General features: G+C 39.1%; 1 protein-coding gene across 1 annotated transcript; it reads left to right on the plus strand.

Moving 5' to 3' along the window:
* Positions 1-2,260: 2,260 nt before the first annotated feature.
* Positions 2,261-10,141, plus strand: SLC32A1 (solute carrier family 32 member 1). Its single transcript, XM_075845402.1, has 2 exons — positions 2,261-3,055; positions 8,749-10,141. Exons 1-2 carry the CDS (start codon positions 2,687-2,689, stop codon positions 9,934-9,936), a joined length of 1,557 nt encoding a protein of 518 aa, XP_075701517.1. The 5' UTR covers positions 2,261-2,686; the 3' UTR covers positions 9,937-10,141.
* Positions 10,142-15,450: the final 5,309 nt, after the last annotated feature.

Raw genomic sequence — 15,450 nt, forward strand, 5'->3', positions numbered from 1 at the left:
TATCTATCTATCTATCTATCTATCTATCTATCTCTCTATCTATCTATCTATCTATCTATCTATCTATCTATCTATCTATCTATCTCTCTCTCTCTCTCTCTCTCTCTCTCTCTCTCTCTCTCTCTCTATCTATCTATCTTATATGTATATATATATATATATATATATATTTTATTTTTGTATTTTTTTTTAATTCCACCCCCTTCATGTTTTAGCGTTTAGCGTTGTGTACACACTGTAGATATCGTGGTGAAGATCCCTCAGGTGCTGCAGACAATAATATTGTTGCCCTCTGAGTTTAACACATCTCTCCTCTGTGTATTGTCTCTTATAGCAGATTCACAATACAGGGCACATGTAGGAAATGTCACTGCTATTTACACAGAATTCTCTCCTGTGATCTCATACTCTACAGTACATTCCTCTCTTTCATTACTCCTGTTTTATTTATTTTAGATAGTATTTATTTATTTCACATTAATTATATATTTTATTTCTCTATCATTTCATTAATTTTATTTATGTATTGTATTGATAGTATTTTATTTATAGTTTAAAGGAAGAAGCCCCAGTTCATGATGGAGGCAAAGAATCCATGAACTGCAGCAGCCATTTACAATACAACCCCTGTAGGATAATCTGGAATTCCCTTCCGAGGAAAAATAATGTGATATTAGGAGACAAATGTTGACCTATTTGTGCAGTGAGATGTAAACATTTGATTTCTAAAGGAGGGATCCGGCATGTCATATCCAGTTATACACGCCACAAAATATATCCCCAAACATTCCTCAGTACTGCCGCCCTCCAGATCCCCTACGGCCCTCATGTCACCCACTCACCCACTCGTTCATGCAAACTATAACAGATGCAGATGTGTAGTATTCCTTCTCACTCATCTACAACCCTGTAACCGAGGAAGAAGAGGAAAGGAAGAGGTTTTATGATGCATAAGTGACACTATATATACATATATATACACACACACATCTTTATCTATCTATCCATCTATCAAGATATATATATATATATATATATATATATATATATATATATATATATAAAAATATATATGTGTATATATATATATATATATATATATATATATATATATATATATATATATATATATATATGTGTATATATATAAAGTCTGAAATGAAGGGGGAGGTAAAACAATAAAATAATATAAGTGAGTCATGAAATATTTTATTTTCGTACTAGCTGTCTATTCAGCTGTGCACCAATCATTTAAAGTTATATATAGCTACTTATTCGTTCATAGATCCATCTATCTATAGATAGATCTATATATTCATCCATAGATATATTTAACTATAGATCCATAGATTTGTCTATCTTTAGATCGTTCATAGATCTATACCTATAAACATATAATGTAATATATAATGTCATATATATATATATATATAATATGTACACACACACCCACACATATATAATGTACATGTCCATCTCAATATCATTATGGCGGCGTCATGATTGCAGAGTGTAGGCTGAGATATTTGCAGGGTCTCCGCAGCATGGACGAGGATCCCCCAATAATTAAGTCTTAGAAGAAAATTACAAGTGATTTTCCGGCAATAGAAACAAATTGTTTAGTGTTCTCCGCTCTTGGATCGTCAGGTCCCTGCAGCTGGACATCATTTGGTCTAAATAGACATTTTCATCATTACTGTAGGACGAAGCCTTTAAATAGAACAGTGTCACCCCAGCAAAGATGCGCAGTGGGTGGTGCAAATGTGGGTGCAGTATGGTTTATAATACGGAGCTCGAGCAGGTACAGAGGTAGGAAACCCTGGGGGGCTTGAGGGGTAACGTTGAGTTTTCGCTTATGTTTGAGAGATGATTGAGAAGACGAAAGGTCATGAATGGGAATAAAGTCATCTTCGGTGGCAAGGTGAAAATGATGGTGCATTTTGCATTCATGGAAAATGGCACTAAGTTTGATGGACTGATTCTTAAGGAAAATCCTGTCATGAAAGTTAGTGAGGTGAGCTTGGAAAATAAAGGCTTTTGGGGCAATGCTGGGAGGTATAGTGGAATAATGGCTGAGTTTTGTTGAAGGTTGGATTTGACTACTGCATGGGGTGACATGATGGGAGGCTTAAATTATTGAAAGAATAAGATTGTGCAATACAATTGGTGACAAAAGGGGTGGGGGTGAAGATTTAGACCCTCCCCCAGATATGCAGCAGTCATGCAGACACCCCCATCCCCTTAACCCTCCCCCCATCCTAAATCTTCCCAATCTCCACAGGCTAGATGAATGTTCTAGCTGTAGATGTTCTTTGACCGTGCTCAGCACAATACTAACATACTGCATTCCCCCCTCCCTATCTCAATCACCCACCCACCACAGGATTTACATTGGGCTCCTATTCCACTGAGGGAAGTACACACAGAAGAAGTGTCTACCAAGTTTCTATTGAGATCAGCACCAACTACTTCAAACCCAAATATCTAAAGAAAAGAAGGTGAAGGTGCTCATCATGGCGACACCTAGGCGGTTCTAATTACCTTTGCAGAAGGTGTCATGCTGAGGGGGGCTCAGGGGTGGAGAAGAACCAGCCTGAACAAGTGGAGGTAACAGTCTACATCAAGGCGACAACTGCAGACCAAGAAGAAGGACATTCCTGATCTTATCGGGTCTTAATAAGCCAACATGGCTACCATGATAAGGAGCAAACTGTCCAATGTGGCCACCTCGGTGTCCAACAAGTCACAGGCCAAGGTTAGCGGAATGTTTGCCAGGATGGGCTTCCAAGCGGCCACTAATGAAGAAGCAGTAGGGTTTGCTCATTGCGATGACCTGGACACGGAACACCGACAAGGTCTTCAGATGGACATTCTGAAGACTGAGGTGTCCACTGGTGATGTCTCCGCAGAGGGAGATATCCATTACCAAAGAGATGGCACAGGTCCCCCTTCTTCTGCTTCAAAAGATGAAGGACTATGCTCTGAGTTATCAACGGGTGATAAGCCTAGAATCACATCATGGGAAGCAGGCTGGAATGTCACCAACGCCATCCAGGTAAGACATTTCCATTAATAGCAGTCTGTAATTTTTGTGGATCATCTCTCATCTTATAATTATTCTTACTGGTCAAAGATGATGGACACCATACAGGGTTTGGAGATAATCCATGATATCACAGCCTGTTAAGGTCATTTTTCCAAGGTCATAAAATCCTGTTTCTTGTGAAACCATTTTTCACTATAGTGCCAAATAGCCCCTCCCTATAAAATAATATACTCCATACAGCACTAAAGGTTAAATCTTACATACAAGTATCTCATTCCCCTAGGAGAGATAATCCCAATTAAACATGGGTCAGATGCTCTCCATAGGGATTTATATGTGTAGAGCATTTCATTTACGTCTTATATCTGCAATACCTCCGTGCTAGTAATACAAAGTAACAATATATAGGGGCACATCGAGCCATTATAGAAGATCCATCTCAAGCAAATCCTGTTATCCTTTCTAGATAGGTAGAAATATATAGATATGAATAAATAGATAGATATTACAAAGATAGGTATATAGATGATAGATAGATAGATAGATAGATTAGATAGATAGATAGATAGATAGATAGATAGATAGATAGATAGATAGATAGATAGATAGATGATAGATAGATAGATAGATAGATAGATAGATAGATAGATAGATAGATAGATAGATAGATAGATTATGAATGGATAAACTATGTTTTCGTTAGGCACTATTTGATCAGAAATTGTAGATATGCAAAAATGACATATAGTTATAGAAAAAATTAGAAATATTGATGTGAAAGGTAAGGATATTGTTTATATAACACATGGGTCCCCTGTTGTGGTAACATTATTGTCTGACTGTTACCAATTATCATGTATTTTCTGTATAAACGAATTATGCACAAGAAGACATTGTAGAAAGACATTTTAGTAGCTGCGTATTCATCAGTCGCAGGAAGGATAATGAGACATTCACAATGACAGAAAGATATGTGGAGCAAAGAAAATATATTTTGTAAGTGAATATATGTATACACACAGTCCGAGTCAATTACATTTTTCTTTATATTTCAAATATTTGTATCTGTTATTTTATCTATATTTCTTATTTATCCATTGTCTTTCTTTCTTTCTTTCTTTCTTTCTTTCTTTCTTTCTTTCTTTCTTTCTTTCTTTCTTTCTTTCTTTCTTTCTTTCTTTCTTTTCTCCTCTTTTTTGTCTTTCTTTCTTTCTTTTCTCCTCTTTTTTGTCTTTCTTTCTTTCTTTCTTTTCTCCTCTTTTTTGTCTTTCTTTCTTAATTGTATTGTTAGTAATTCCTTAAAGGAAAAAGAAAGACAAAAGAGAAGTAAAATTAAGGCAAGAGTTTTATAAAAATACCGATTTAAATGCAAGGACAATTATGATATCTCCTGGGTTGCTGGAGGCATTAAGCAGGCTGCATATTCATGGTCATGTTACCATATTGCCCCATATACTGGTCATGGACGAAATGTTATTGCACATTATGTGTAGAAATTAAGAATTTTGTCCCTTTCTCAAGACAAAAATGTAATATACTTATAAATTATTGTCACATTAGGTGTATGGAGCTTCATACAGTATCCTCAGCTGAGCCTGAGACAAAAACTGGAAAAATGGCAGCCCAGCTGTGAATACCTCTACATAGCAGATTAGGGTAATCTGGGCACTTTTTTTGGTGGATATTACTGCCGCCCAGTGGAAGAAAATGGAACTACAGTCTGATATTATTTTGGCCTTACAGAGATGGTCTTGAGGTGACTAATGAGATGAAAGTTTGGTTTTGGTTCTTTGGAAAATGGACCGAATATCTATCTATCTATCTATCATCTATCTATCTATCTATCTATCTATCTATCTATCTATCTATCTATCTATCTATCTATCTATCTATCTATCTATCTATCTATCTATCTATCTATCTATCTCTCATCTAACTATCTGCAGTATATATATAATATAGTTATAGTTATACAGGCAAAACATCATTTTGTAGTTACTTAGCACTAGAGGCCTGGGGAGCCAGTATCACTACCAGTTCATCATACTCAAGTGGAGATCCGACATGTTGACCGAAATACTGGAGAAGAGCTGGTGGCGTGTATATAAACACACTTCCAGTATGTATGAATGATCCTCAGTGCTGGGGTGTGGACATTTTTGCAAAATTTTTTTATTTATTTATTTACTTGTATATGAAGCTTTGTAAAGGGTCTCGGCAGAGATAATCTTTTTTTTTAGTAGTAGATCAGGTCATTTGCCATAATTCATGTCCTCTGCCATCATTTTCCATTACAGTCTTCTTCAGTTGCAGCACATTGGCCTTCAATTACACACATTCAGTAATTACTTTTAAAAGTTAGCTGATTTTTTTTAATTGTGAATTTGTATTGCGAAATTAGACAAGAAAAACTAAAGTATTATTGCATTAAAGAAAGTTGCTAAATGAAAGAGACTAGCTCATACATAATACAATAATATATAATAATATTTACAATAATATATAATAATATTTACAATAATATGTAAATGTATTTGAAGCTTCCCAGAACAGTGGACATGGGGACAAGCATTTTTGTGGACCTCATGTCAGTCAAGGGCAGAACTACCAGGGTAGCAGGTATAGCAGCTGCTGTTAGGCCTAGCAGCCAATGGAGCCCTCCATAGTTAGTACAATTAGATGACAGTGACAATGGAGGGGAAATTAGAAAACTGAAGGTTGAACTCTGGGAACTTTAAAAAAAAAAATAAAAAAAAAATATATATATATACAGATTCAAATATACGGTTTAGAATAGATTCTGTTATTTGAATCTGAAAACCAGTCCACATTGTTTTATTAATAATGATTTTTTTTTGTCTTGTCATGGCTGCGTACCATTCTGTAGCTCCAGTCCCACCCCTAATTTTATCTCACAAAGAGGTGACATTAAATTGGATGTCCCAACTGGACAAGCCCTGTCCACGTGCCTATTACTGAATGTGGACGTCATAGGGGGAAGTCCTTGCTCACCAGAAATGTCCAAGCCCCCATCAATGTCCTTGTGCATGGAGGTTAATATGCAATGTCCTTGTGCATGGAGGTTATAATGGAAAACCTGTCTCCCTCTAAAAGTATCATTTTTAGAGGGACACTAAACCTAAGCCTATGTTCTCTTGGTTCCCTGTGCAGTCTAATGTACTCTGTTGTTTCCTATTATCAGCCATTGCAGGCTGACTGTAGTATTATGATGTTACTAAACATAATACTCCCCTTCCCAACAATTATATACTGTATATATCTATATGTGATTGATATGATCAGATCTTATTGGAGGTTTTATTGTCATACATTTTGCGCTTTAGGTTAGTGCTCCTTTATTTACAATAAATCAATGGAAGAAATAATGAACGAAGAAAAAACAGATGCCTTTGAAGAAGAAACAACTTGATAATAACCATTACAACATCAGATTCTACCAATACATCTAATATACAAGTGCACAATCCTTTTTTTTTCTGTTTCCTTAGACTCAGACTTAGCTCCTCACTCACCTACTAGACATAATCTTCAGCCCAAAATAGACTCCACCTAGTTTAAAGGAAAACATATAGATGTAGCAGAGCTCATATGTCATTTAACTTTTTCTTTTAACTTGGCTGGTTTACCTGCTGTCCTAGGTAATACTACAGACACCAAACACATTATGATATCAAGAGTAGTTGTCCCCAAGGACATGTTCAGCTCTGCCACATCTTTATATAAGTGTTTTAGAGGAGTTGATGGCTGGTACACTACTCTGTGGTACAACCCATCACGGTGTAATGCAATAGGCTAAAGATAAGTTTCAGAGATAGTTACAGAGATTTTTGCATTTTTAGTTCTCATTGATGAGGGTCCAGGCACTAAGACATCCACTGAAGCTAGAATGAAGTGTCTAAGGAACATTTAGCTCCTGATGGCTTCTTCTGGTTTAAAGGGGGTTATCTGGGTTGTAAAAATGTATGGCCTATCCTCAGGATCGCCCATCAATATTAAATCGGTGGGGGTCTGATAAGTTGTTTGAAGGGGCCACGGCGCATGTACAATCTTGAATAGGACAGTGGTGCAATACCTAGCAAAATCTCTACAAATGTAATGGCGCATGCAAGTGGGAGCAGAAAGAAGAACCATGTAAACATGGCCGTGGCCCCTTCAAACAGCTGATTGGCGCGGTGCTGACGGTCGGACCCCCATCAATCTAATATTGATGGTCTATCCTGTGGATAGGCTATCAATTTTTATAACCCGGATAACCCCTTTAATTCCAGAGAAGGGACTATGGACTGTAATGCAAGTCTGTGGCTTATCTTCAGCTCACCCGAATGAAAGTAAGAGAAGCCAATGGTGAGCCAATAGGGTATGGGGCTATTCAGAGCTAACACTTCAGATCCCGGAACACAATCAATGAGAACACTAATTCTCTATGACATTTCAGGGGTTTTCTATGACTGGAGGGAGACTTTAAAACCCAAACATACCCTTTGCATTGATCCAAATATAAAGGGACACATCATCAAGAACTGTTCATTCATCTTTATACATCACACAATGAGTTCATTTCTTATTAAAAAAAATGTTATTTCTTCATACTTTTGCACCTCTGGAAAAAATGGTTTCATATAGAATGGATGCAAAGTGATGACAAAAGTGTTCTTCTAGTAGTATCAGTTTACAATGCGATATGTTAATGGATCTGTTTTTTAATTTGTATGAATGAACTGTAAAACGACATCCTAGAATGAACAACGCCTTATTGTATTTACCTGAAAGGGATTGTTCTGTCCTTTCTTGTCCTCTACTGGGCTGGAGCTAAAGCCTGAATTGGCCATGACAATAGAGCAGACCTGACGCGAGTCACTTGGGGCCAGCATATAGGAAATACTACAACTGTCAATTGCATCACAGAATGACAATATGATAACTGAGCAGAGCTGAGCATCACTACTGGTGACCACGGATTACATGTTTACTACAAGTATAGATATCATGGTCACTGATACAGGTGGTCATTTACAGCTGGGGAGAAGGAGGCATCAGATCATGCAAAGGGAGATCTAAGGGGAGAATATACAGCAGCAGAGGCCAATATATTATATAAGAGGCATAGCTTTAGGGGTGCGGACGTAGGAGTTGCTCCTGGGCCCATGTGCCTGGGGGGCCAAAAACATTACATATATGTGGAATTAAACTTTTTATATGTTCCACCTTGTCCTAACTTCTCATCATTGACAAATTATGTATGAGCATGCTAGATATAGTGGATCAGAAGGTAAAAGGGCTGCACAAGTCAGCATTAGGGGAAGGATATAGTAATGTAAAGTATTAGCAAGGGTTCGCTCACCGCGTTTCCACCATGTTATTCAATTTTCATCCAAAACCACATTGTGAATTTCAATGGTGCTCATAGATACAGGAGGGAATCCTCTGAGTCAGCAGCAGATATAGAAGGTAATATTCAATAGAAAAGAACGTTGTATCCAGCACTCTTGGTAATAAAAATCTGTATTTATTTGGTCATCTTAAAAAAAACACGACAAATTAAACCAATGATCCCAGGATGACGCTTACGCGTTTCAAACCACTAGGGTTCTTAATCATAGCTTAGGGGAAGGATATAGATAGAAGATTGAAGGATTGACAAATGCATTGGTCCTCACTTGTGTTGTGCTTGTATTTTGCAGGGGATGTTCGTGTTGGGATTACCTTACGCAATTCTTCATGGTGGATACCTGGGACTGTTCCTCATTATTTTTGCTGCAGTTGTGTGTTGCTACACTGGAAAGATTCTTATTGCTTGCTTGTATGAAGAGAATGAAGACGGAGAGACTGTGAGAGTGAGGGACACATATGTGGACATTGCCAATGCCTGCTGCGCACCCAGGTTTCCTAAACTTGGGGGAAGGATTGTCAATGTGGCTCAAATTATCGAACTGGTCATGACGTGCATCCTTTATGTGGTGGTCAGTGGAAACTTGATGTACAACAGCTTCCCAACCCTACCAATTTCTCAGAAGTCCTGGTCAATCATAGCCACTGCTGCGCTTCTACCATGTGCATTCCTCAAAAACCTTAAGTCTGTATCCAAGTTCAGTTTACTCTGCACCTTAGCTCATTTTGTCATTAACGTCTTAGTGATTGCCTATTGTCTGTCCAGAGCCAGAGACTGGGCTTGGGACAAAGTGAAGTTTTACATAGATGTAAAGAAGTTCCCCATCTCCATAGGCATAATTGTCTTCAGCTACACCTCCCAGATCTTCCTGCCATCTCTGGAAGGGAACATGCAGAGCCCCAAAGAATTCCACTGCATGATGAACTGGACCCACATCGCCGCCTGCATTCTCAAGGGGCTTTTTGCTCTGGTGGCTTATCTAACCTGGGCAGATGAAACCAAGGAGGTCATAACAGACAACCTACCCTCCACTATCAGGGCAGTGGTCAATATCTTTTTGGTGGCTAAAGCCTTGCTTTCATACCCACTGCCCTTCTTCGCTGCAGTAGAAGTCTTGGAAAGATCTCTTTTCCAGGAAGGAACCAGATCATTTTTCCCAAACTGTTATGGGGGAGATGGGAGACTGAAGTCTTGGGGCCTCACCCTCAGATGTGCCCTAGTTGTTTTAACCTTGCTTATGGCCATCTATGTGCCCCACTTTGCCCTTTTGATGGGTCTCACTGGTAGCCTCACAGGAGCTGGTCTTTGCTTCCTGCTTCCAAGCCTCTTCCATCTTAAGCTTTTGTGGAGGAAGCTTCAGTGGCATCATGTCTTTTTTGATGTTTCCATTTTTGTCATTGGTTCTATCTGTAGTATTTCTGGATTTATACATTCTCTAGAGGGGCTAATGGAAGCCTTTACATACAATATAGAAGATTAATGCAAAGACAGTGAAGTTTGGCATCAGCATCACTAATAATTATGCATCAGTTTCTACTGACATCCTCATTTTGGCTCTACACATTATTGCATTTGCTACCTGAGATGGTGCCATCAATACATTGCCTCATTTTGTGTTGCTGAAACATCTGGTAGCTGAAAAGCTAGAACATCCTCGTATATTTCCATTTTCTATTCCCCCCCCCCAAGAAAAGCTTACAAAAATATATCTGTAAATGAATCAAAGGGAAATATTTTATTTTTGTTATATTTATTTAGAGGTAATCTAATTTGGATAAATTATGGTGGATATAAATATATATATAGATTAGCAAAGGAAGTCTATATTAAAGAGTCCCATATAAGAAAGGCCTGCGTACAACATTGCCCATTTATTCATCCAGTCTGCTAGGCACAGCATAATGGCGCACTGTACCAGGGCATATTACTGTTATTCTTCCAAGCTGGTTTTCATTTTGGTTATCATATTGTGACAGTTAATGTAAAGAGTAGAGTATAACAAAATCTCGCCAGAGTCAACCAGTGTTGCTCTAATGTCACTCATGTCCTGGTTTTCCAAGCACAAATTAATATAAAATGTCGCAGTCCACCTATAAGCCACAGTTGTGAATGCCTATTGAATATTTTCTTCCAATATGGGATTCACCTAGAAGAGCAAATACACACACAAGGGGTTTGTACAGGGGTGGAAATTCATCATGTGCAGTTTTTTCCAAAGTGCAAGGTTTGTTACCTGTGAGTGTGTGTATGTGTGACGTAACTGTGCTCACAGACAAGTGTATATCCTAAAATTCTATTGTGGTACCTTAATATATACAACAATAAAGAGAGATTCTCATGAGTGTTTTATGTTTCGTACAGTCACCTGACTCAGTGTTGCATTGATGTTAAACTCATGACGATAGCATATGGCTCCACTGTAACCAATGGGTATTGTAAGTCTAGGGAACTATGGTCATCTGCAGTTCACCAAGCTCACGTTCATGTTGAGTTGAGTGACTCCAAAGCATTAGGGTCTTTGCAGGACACCAGCACTTCAAATTGTTAGGGTTCAAATGGCTTTACCAAAACCTTGTTTTTATAAATTAGAGTATAGAGTCACAAAATCAAGCGTGATGTAGAATGTGCTATGTTCCTGTGATGTGCTGGAAAAGTTAAACAGTTTTCCAAGATGAAAACCAAAATTCTCTTATCAGCTGGATTAAGCTTGATGAAGACACTTGGTCAATAAATTTAGTGGTTGGCCCCCTCTTAAGTAAGAGTGCTATATAATGTGTGGCTAACTTAAAGAGGCTTTCCTGAGATTTTAAAAGCATTCATTTGGTGCCAAATGTAAGAAACATTCCAATATAATTTCCCTACTGATAACTTTCCGGTTCCATGATGCCAGTGTCCATTGTCTCCAGCCCCACCCTCCTTATTTACAGGAGTGCGTGGTGACGTCTTATCCATACCACCTGATCGTAATGGCTCGTCGCTACCCACCAGGATGTCTATGGCAATAAACATTAGTTAACGGTAGGGCATCAGAGTCTCGAAACAAGGAGAACTGCGTTCCAACATTTAGTAATATAGGTTAGTAAAATCTGCATAATAACCTCTTCTGCCACATATTAAAACTTATTCCCATGTTTTATCTAGAAAGTGTTGTAGGAAACTGTGAGATGAAGGCTTTAGCTAATGGAGGCCCCTTGGGCAATCCCTCTTTTGCCCTCCCTTTAATTCTGCATTTTATGCATTGCACAGCTTAGCAGTGAGTTTGGTCCTATCTATCTATCTATCTATCTATCTATCTATCTATCTATCTATCTATCTATCTATCTATCTATCTATCTATCTATCTATCTATCTATCTATCTATCTATCTATCTATCTGTTGCCCTCTAGGAATCAATGTTAGATGTCATGGTAGATGTCATTGTCAAAAACTACAGTATATATGATTACATAAAGTTACTAATGTAATTCCTCACAGGTAGTACAATGATAAATCCTAGTAACTGGTCATATCATGCAGATACATGTGACAGGTTTACTTCTGATCAAAGATAACTTTACCACTGTGACTACCCTTAAAATAATTTCCATATGAGATTCAGATCCCATTGCAGCTATATGCCCTCAATTATACGTGTCTATAAAAAACATAGAAATTTTTTTTATAGCAAAGCTATGATACTAGCATGAAAGTCATTACTATAGGCCTCTATCTAGTTTACTGATATGTAAATAAATATGGGCTCTAAGGATGCCATTACTCACCTATCAGTTCTACACCAGCAGAAAATATTATGTCCCAGGTAATAAGGGTAGTTTCTAACTGGAGATGAAGTATCCATTGACCAGGGCCGATTCAAGCTTTTCTCCTGCCTGATGCAAAAATTGAAATGGTGCCCCCCATATTTTGATTGACATCCCCCTGGCTGTTCTACATCACTACCAGACTCCTACCACTCTTGCAGATGCGCCATTGCCTTGTACTCCCCTGGCATGCGCGGTGCAGCTATGAAGGCGGGCAGACTACACCTCGCTGCACAGTGCGTGCCCAAGTAGTACAAGGCAATGGCGCATCCGAGAAAATTGGAGGAGACTGGTAGTGATGTATAACAGCCAGGGGATGTCAATCAAGCATGGAAAGGTGGGTTTGGAGGTGACTCTTCAGGATAGCGCCCCCCCCCCCATGATCCTTTAATGAGTAATTAGCATATAGTGTGCCATTCTGGGCTTATGCAGCGCTTATGCATGTAAATGTATCTGGATCCTATAGAAGCAGATAGAATTATAGTGCAGAAGGGGGTGGCGGCGGCTGGTTTCAGTGGCACCGCCGCACCCTCAGAGAGGCAGCAGGCCACCGCCTGAGGCCCTGTCATTGACCATGAATTGATCAAGGGAACAATGTTACAGTTTTAGTTTTAAGAAAGGATGACTCTTTACAGAGGTGTATCTTGAGGTTCCTGAGCTGCAAAGCAAAGAGTGCTTCAATGTTGTAACATGGCCCCCCTACCTGCCATGTGCCATTTAAAATACTGGTACCTTCTTATGTGGTAGGGGGGTCCTTGGGCCACATCAAGCACCAGGGACCCTGACTGGGCTTCACATGTGTCAGCAATTTGAGGTATCTCTATTGACCAGGGGATAGATATGCATCACTAGGTAAGCTAAGTACACAAGCATATTGCATCAAACACAAAACAATGTATTTTTTTTAACAATCTGTGTCTATTACAATTGCTTTCCATGAAGCCCATCATTTTTACTGCTGGACAAACAACAACATGTGACACCAGGTAAGTGCTACACACTAAACAGACTACAAGGTCAGTCTAAGGGTATGTTCATACGCAGTATTTTCAAGCGTTTTTAATGCCGTAAACGCCTCAAAAAATGGTTGAAAAAACGGAAGCTGAACGCCTCAAAACATCTGAGCATTAATTTCAATGGGAAAAACGGACATGGGGCGTTTTTTTGTTTACGGGGCCGTTTGAATAAACGGTGCGTAAATAAAAACGCCTTGTAAAAAGAAGTGCATGTCCCTTCTTGAACCATTTTTGGAGCCGTTTTTAATTATGTCAATAGAAATATAGCTCCAAAAACGGGATCCAAAAACGCATAAAAAAAGTTTGATGCTTTAAAAACGGCTGAAAATCAGAGGCTGTTTTCCCTTGAAAACAACTCTGTATTTTACAGTTGTTTTTACTTTTGCGTGTGAACATAGCCTAAGAAAACACAAGGCTGGGTTCACACGACCATGTTACGTCCGTAATGGACGGAACGTATTTCGGCCGCAAGTCCCGGACCGAACACAGTGCAGGGGGCCGGGCTCCTAGCATCATAGTTATGTACGACTCTAGGAGTCCCTGCCTCTCCATGGAACTACTGTCCCGTACTGAAAACATGATTACAGTACGGGACAGTTGTCCTGCAGCAAGGCAGGGACTCCTAGCATCGTACATAACTATGATGCTAAGAGCCCGGCTCCCTGCACTGTGTTTGGTCCGGGACTTGCGGCCGAAATACGTTCCGTCCATTACAGACGTAACATGGTCGTGTGAACCCAGCCTAAAGCTTAATTTGTCAGGATATGTCCGCCTTTGCAACCATTTTGTGTCTACAGCTCCCATGCAGACCTAAGTGTCTCCATGGTTCTAGACTACAAACAAGCCCTGTGTAGTCAGTTCCTGCAGTCACACTCCCTATCATCTGTCCTTTACTTCTTGCTAATATACATTTAGCAAGTAAACATGCAGATACATAGGTCTGCATGGGAGCTGTAGACACATTTTAGATGCATTAAAGCAATACAAACAAATTGGTTGCAAAGATATTCAGAGCCTTTAGATGTAGTTTGCTGAAACTTCAGGAGAATCCAGAGAGTCTACAGATCCCAATCAACCTTTGAGATGGATTTATCAGCGAAGAAGACGTAAGCAGAATAATACAGGAAATTAGATAAGAAGGTAAGTTTAGTTTTAGCCTAGTAAAATTTTAGCCATGTTTGTAATAAGCATTAAAAAAATTTATATTAGATTATACTGGTTATGGATAGACATTTAAATATATGATAAAAATGGAAACTGTGAAGGTGATACATATTCTCACAGGCCCTCCATGGCTCAGACTCCTGTCTTTATGGACCATTAAACCAGGTTGGCCATTCTGCTGGCCCAGTCTGCAACGCCACCCTGCAAATCAGGAAATCTCCTACATTACTTAAATTTGTTACTGGCACTGTCTGGTGTCAACTAGAGTGGTTCCTGCCCTGTATCTATTACCTGCTGACTTTTGGATTTGCTTGTTGCGGCTTTGTGTTTGGTGCTCCTTCATGACCACGATTCCGTCAACTGACTCTGTATGACTGTTAGTGACTTTCGATAGATAATTATGAGTTTTTCCATTGCCCCTGGCAACCCCTTACTCCAGTAAGTTCCCAAATATATTTATGCAGAGAATTGACCCCCACACTAAAGTTCATAGGGCCAGCAGAGTAACAACCCTCAAACTGAAGTTACGGTAAAGGGGGTTCAATAGATGAATCTTTTTCTGGGTATCTCTTGGACCAAGGACTTTACAGACTTGATAATAACATACTTGAACACCTGTTGAAATGAGAGGTAACAAATATTCTCACTCATATCTCATTAACAATAGTATTATGTGAAACATTTAGGTGCTGGTACATTCCATTTCAATAGAAGCAGCTCTTGGAAGGTACTAGTTTAATTCTCCTTGCAGAGATCCAGCAGGTAGGGAGTTAAAAGGGTTGGGCAGGAAAAAATTTATTTTCTAAAAAGCGTCCCCCAGCCTTGGTTTGCCTTTCCTAATACTCCCTACTAATCAGTTTCTGTTTGATCTCAATCAGTGGCGTAGCTATAGGAATCGCAACAGTCGCAACTGTGACCGGGCCCCTAAGCCTGGGAGCATTATACTGTATGTGGGCCATTATACTGGGTATAGTACAGCTAAGGGGGGGGGGGGCATTATGCTGTATGGGGGC

This window comes from Rhinoderma darwinii, chromosome 13 (assembly GCF_050947455.1).
Source record: "Rhinoderma darwinii isolate aRhiDar2 chromosome 13, aRhiDar2.hap1, whole genome shotgun sequence".
NCBI classification, from domain to species: Eukaryota; Metazoa; Chordata; class Amphibia; order Anura; family Rhinodermatidae; genus Rhinoderma; species Rhinoderma darwinii.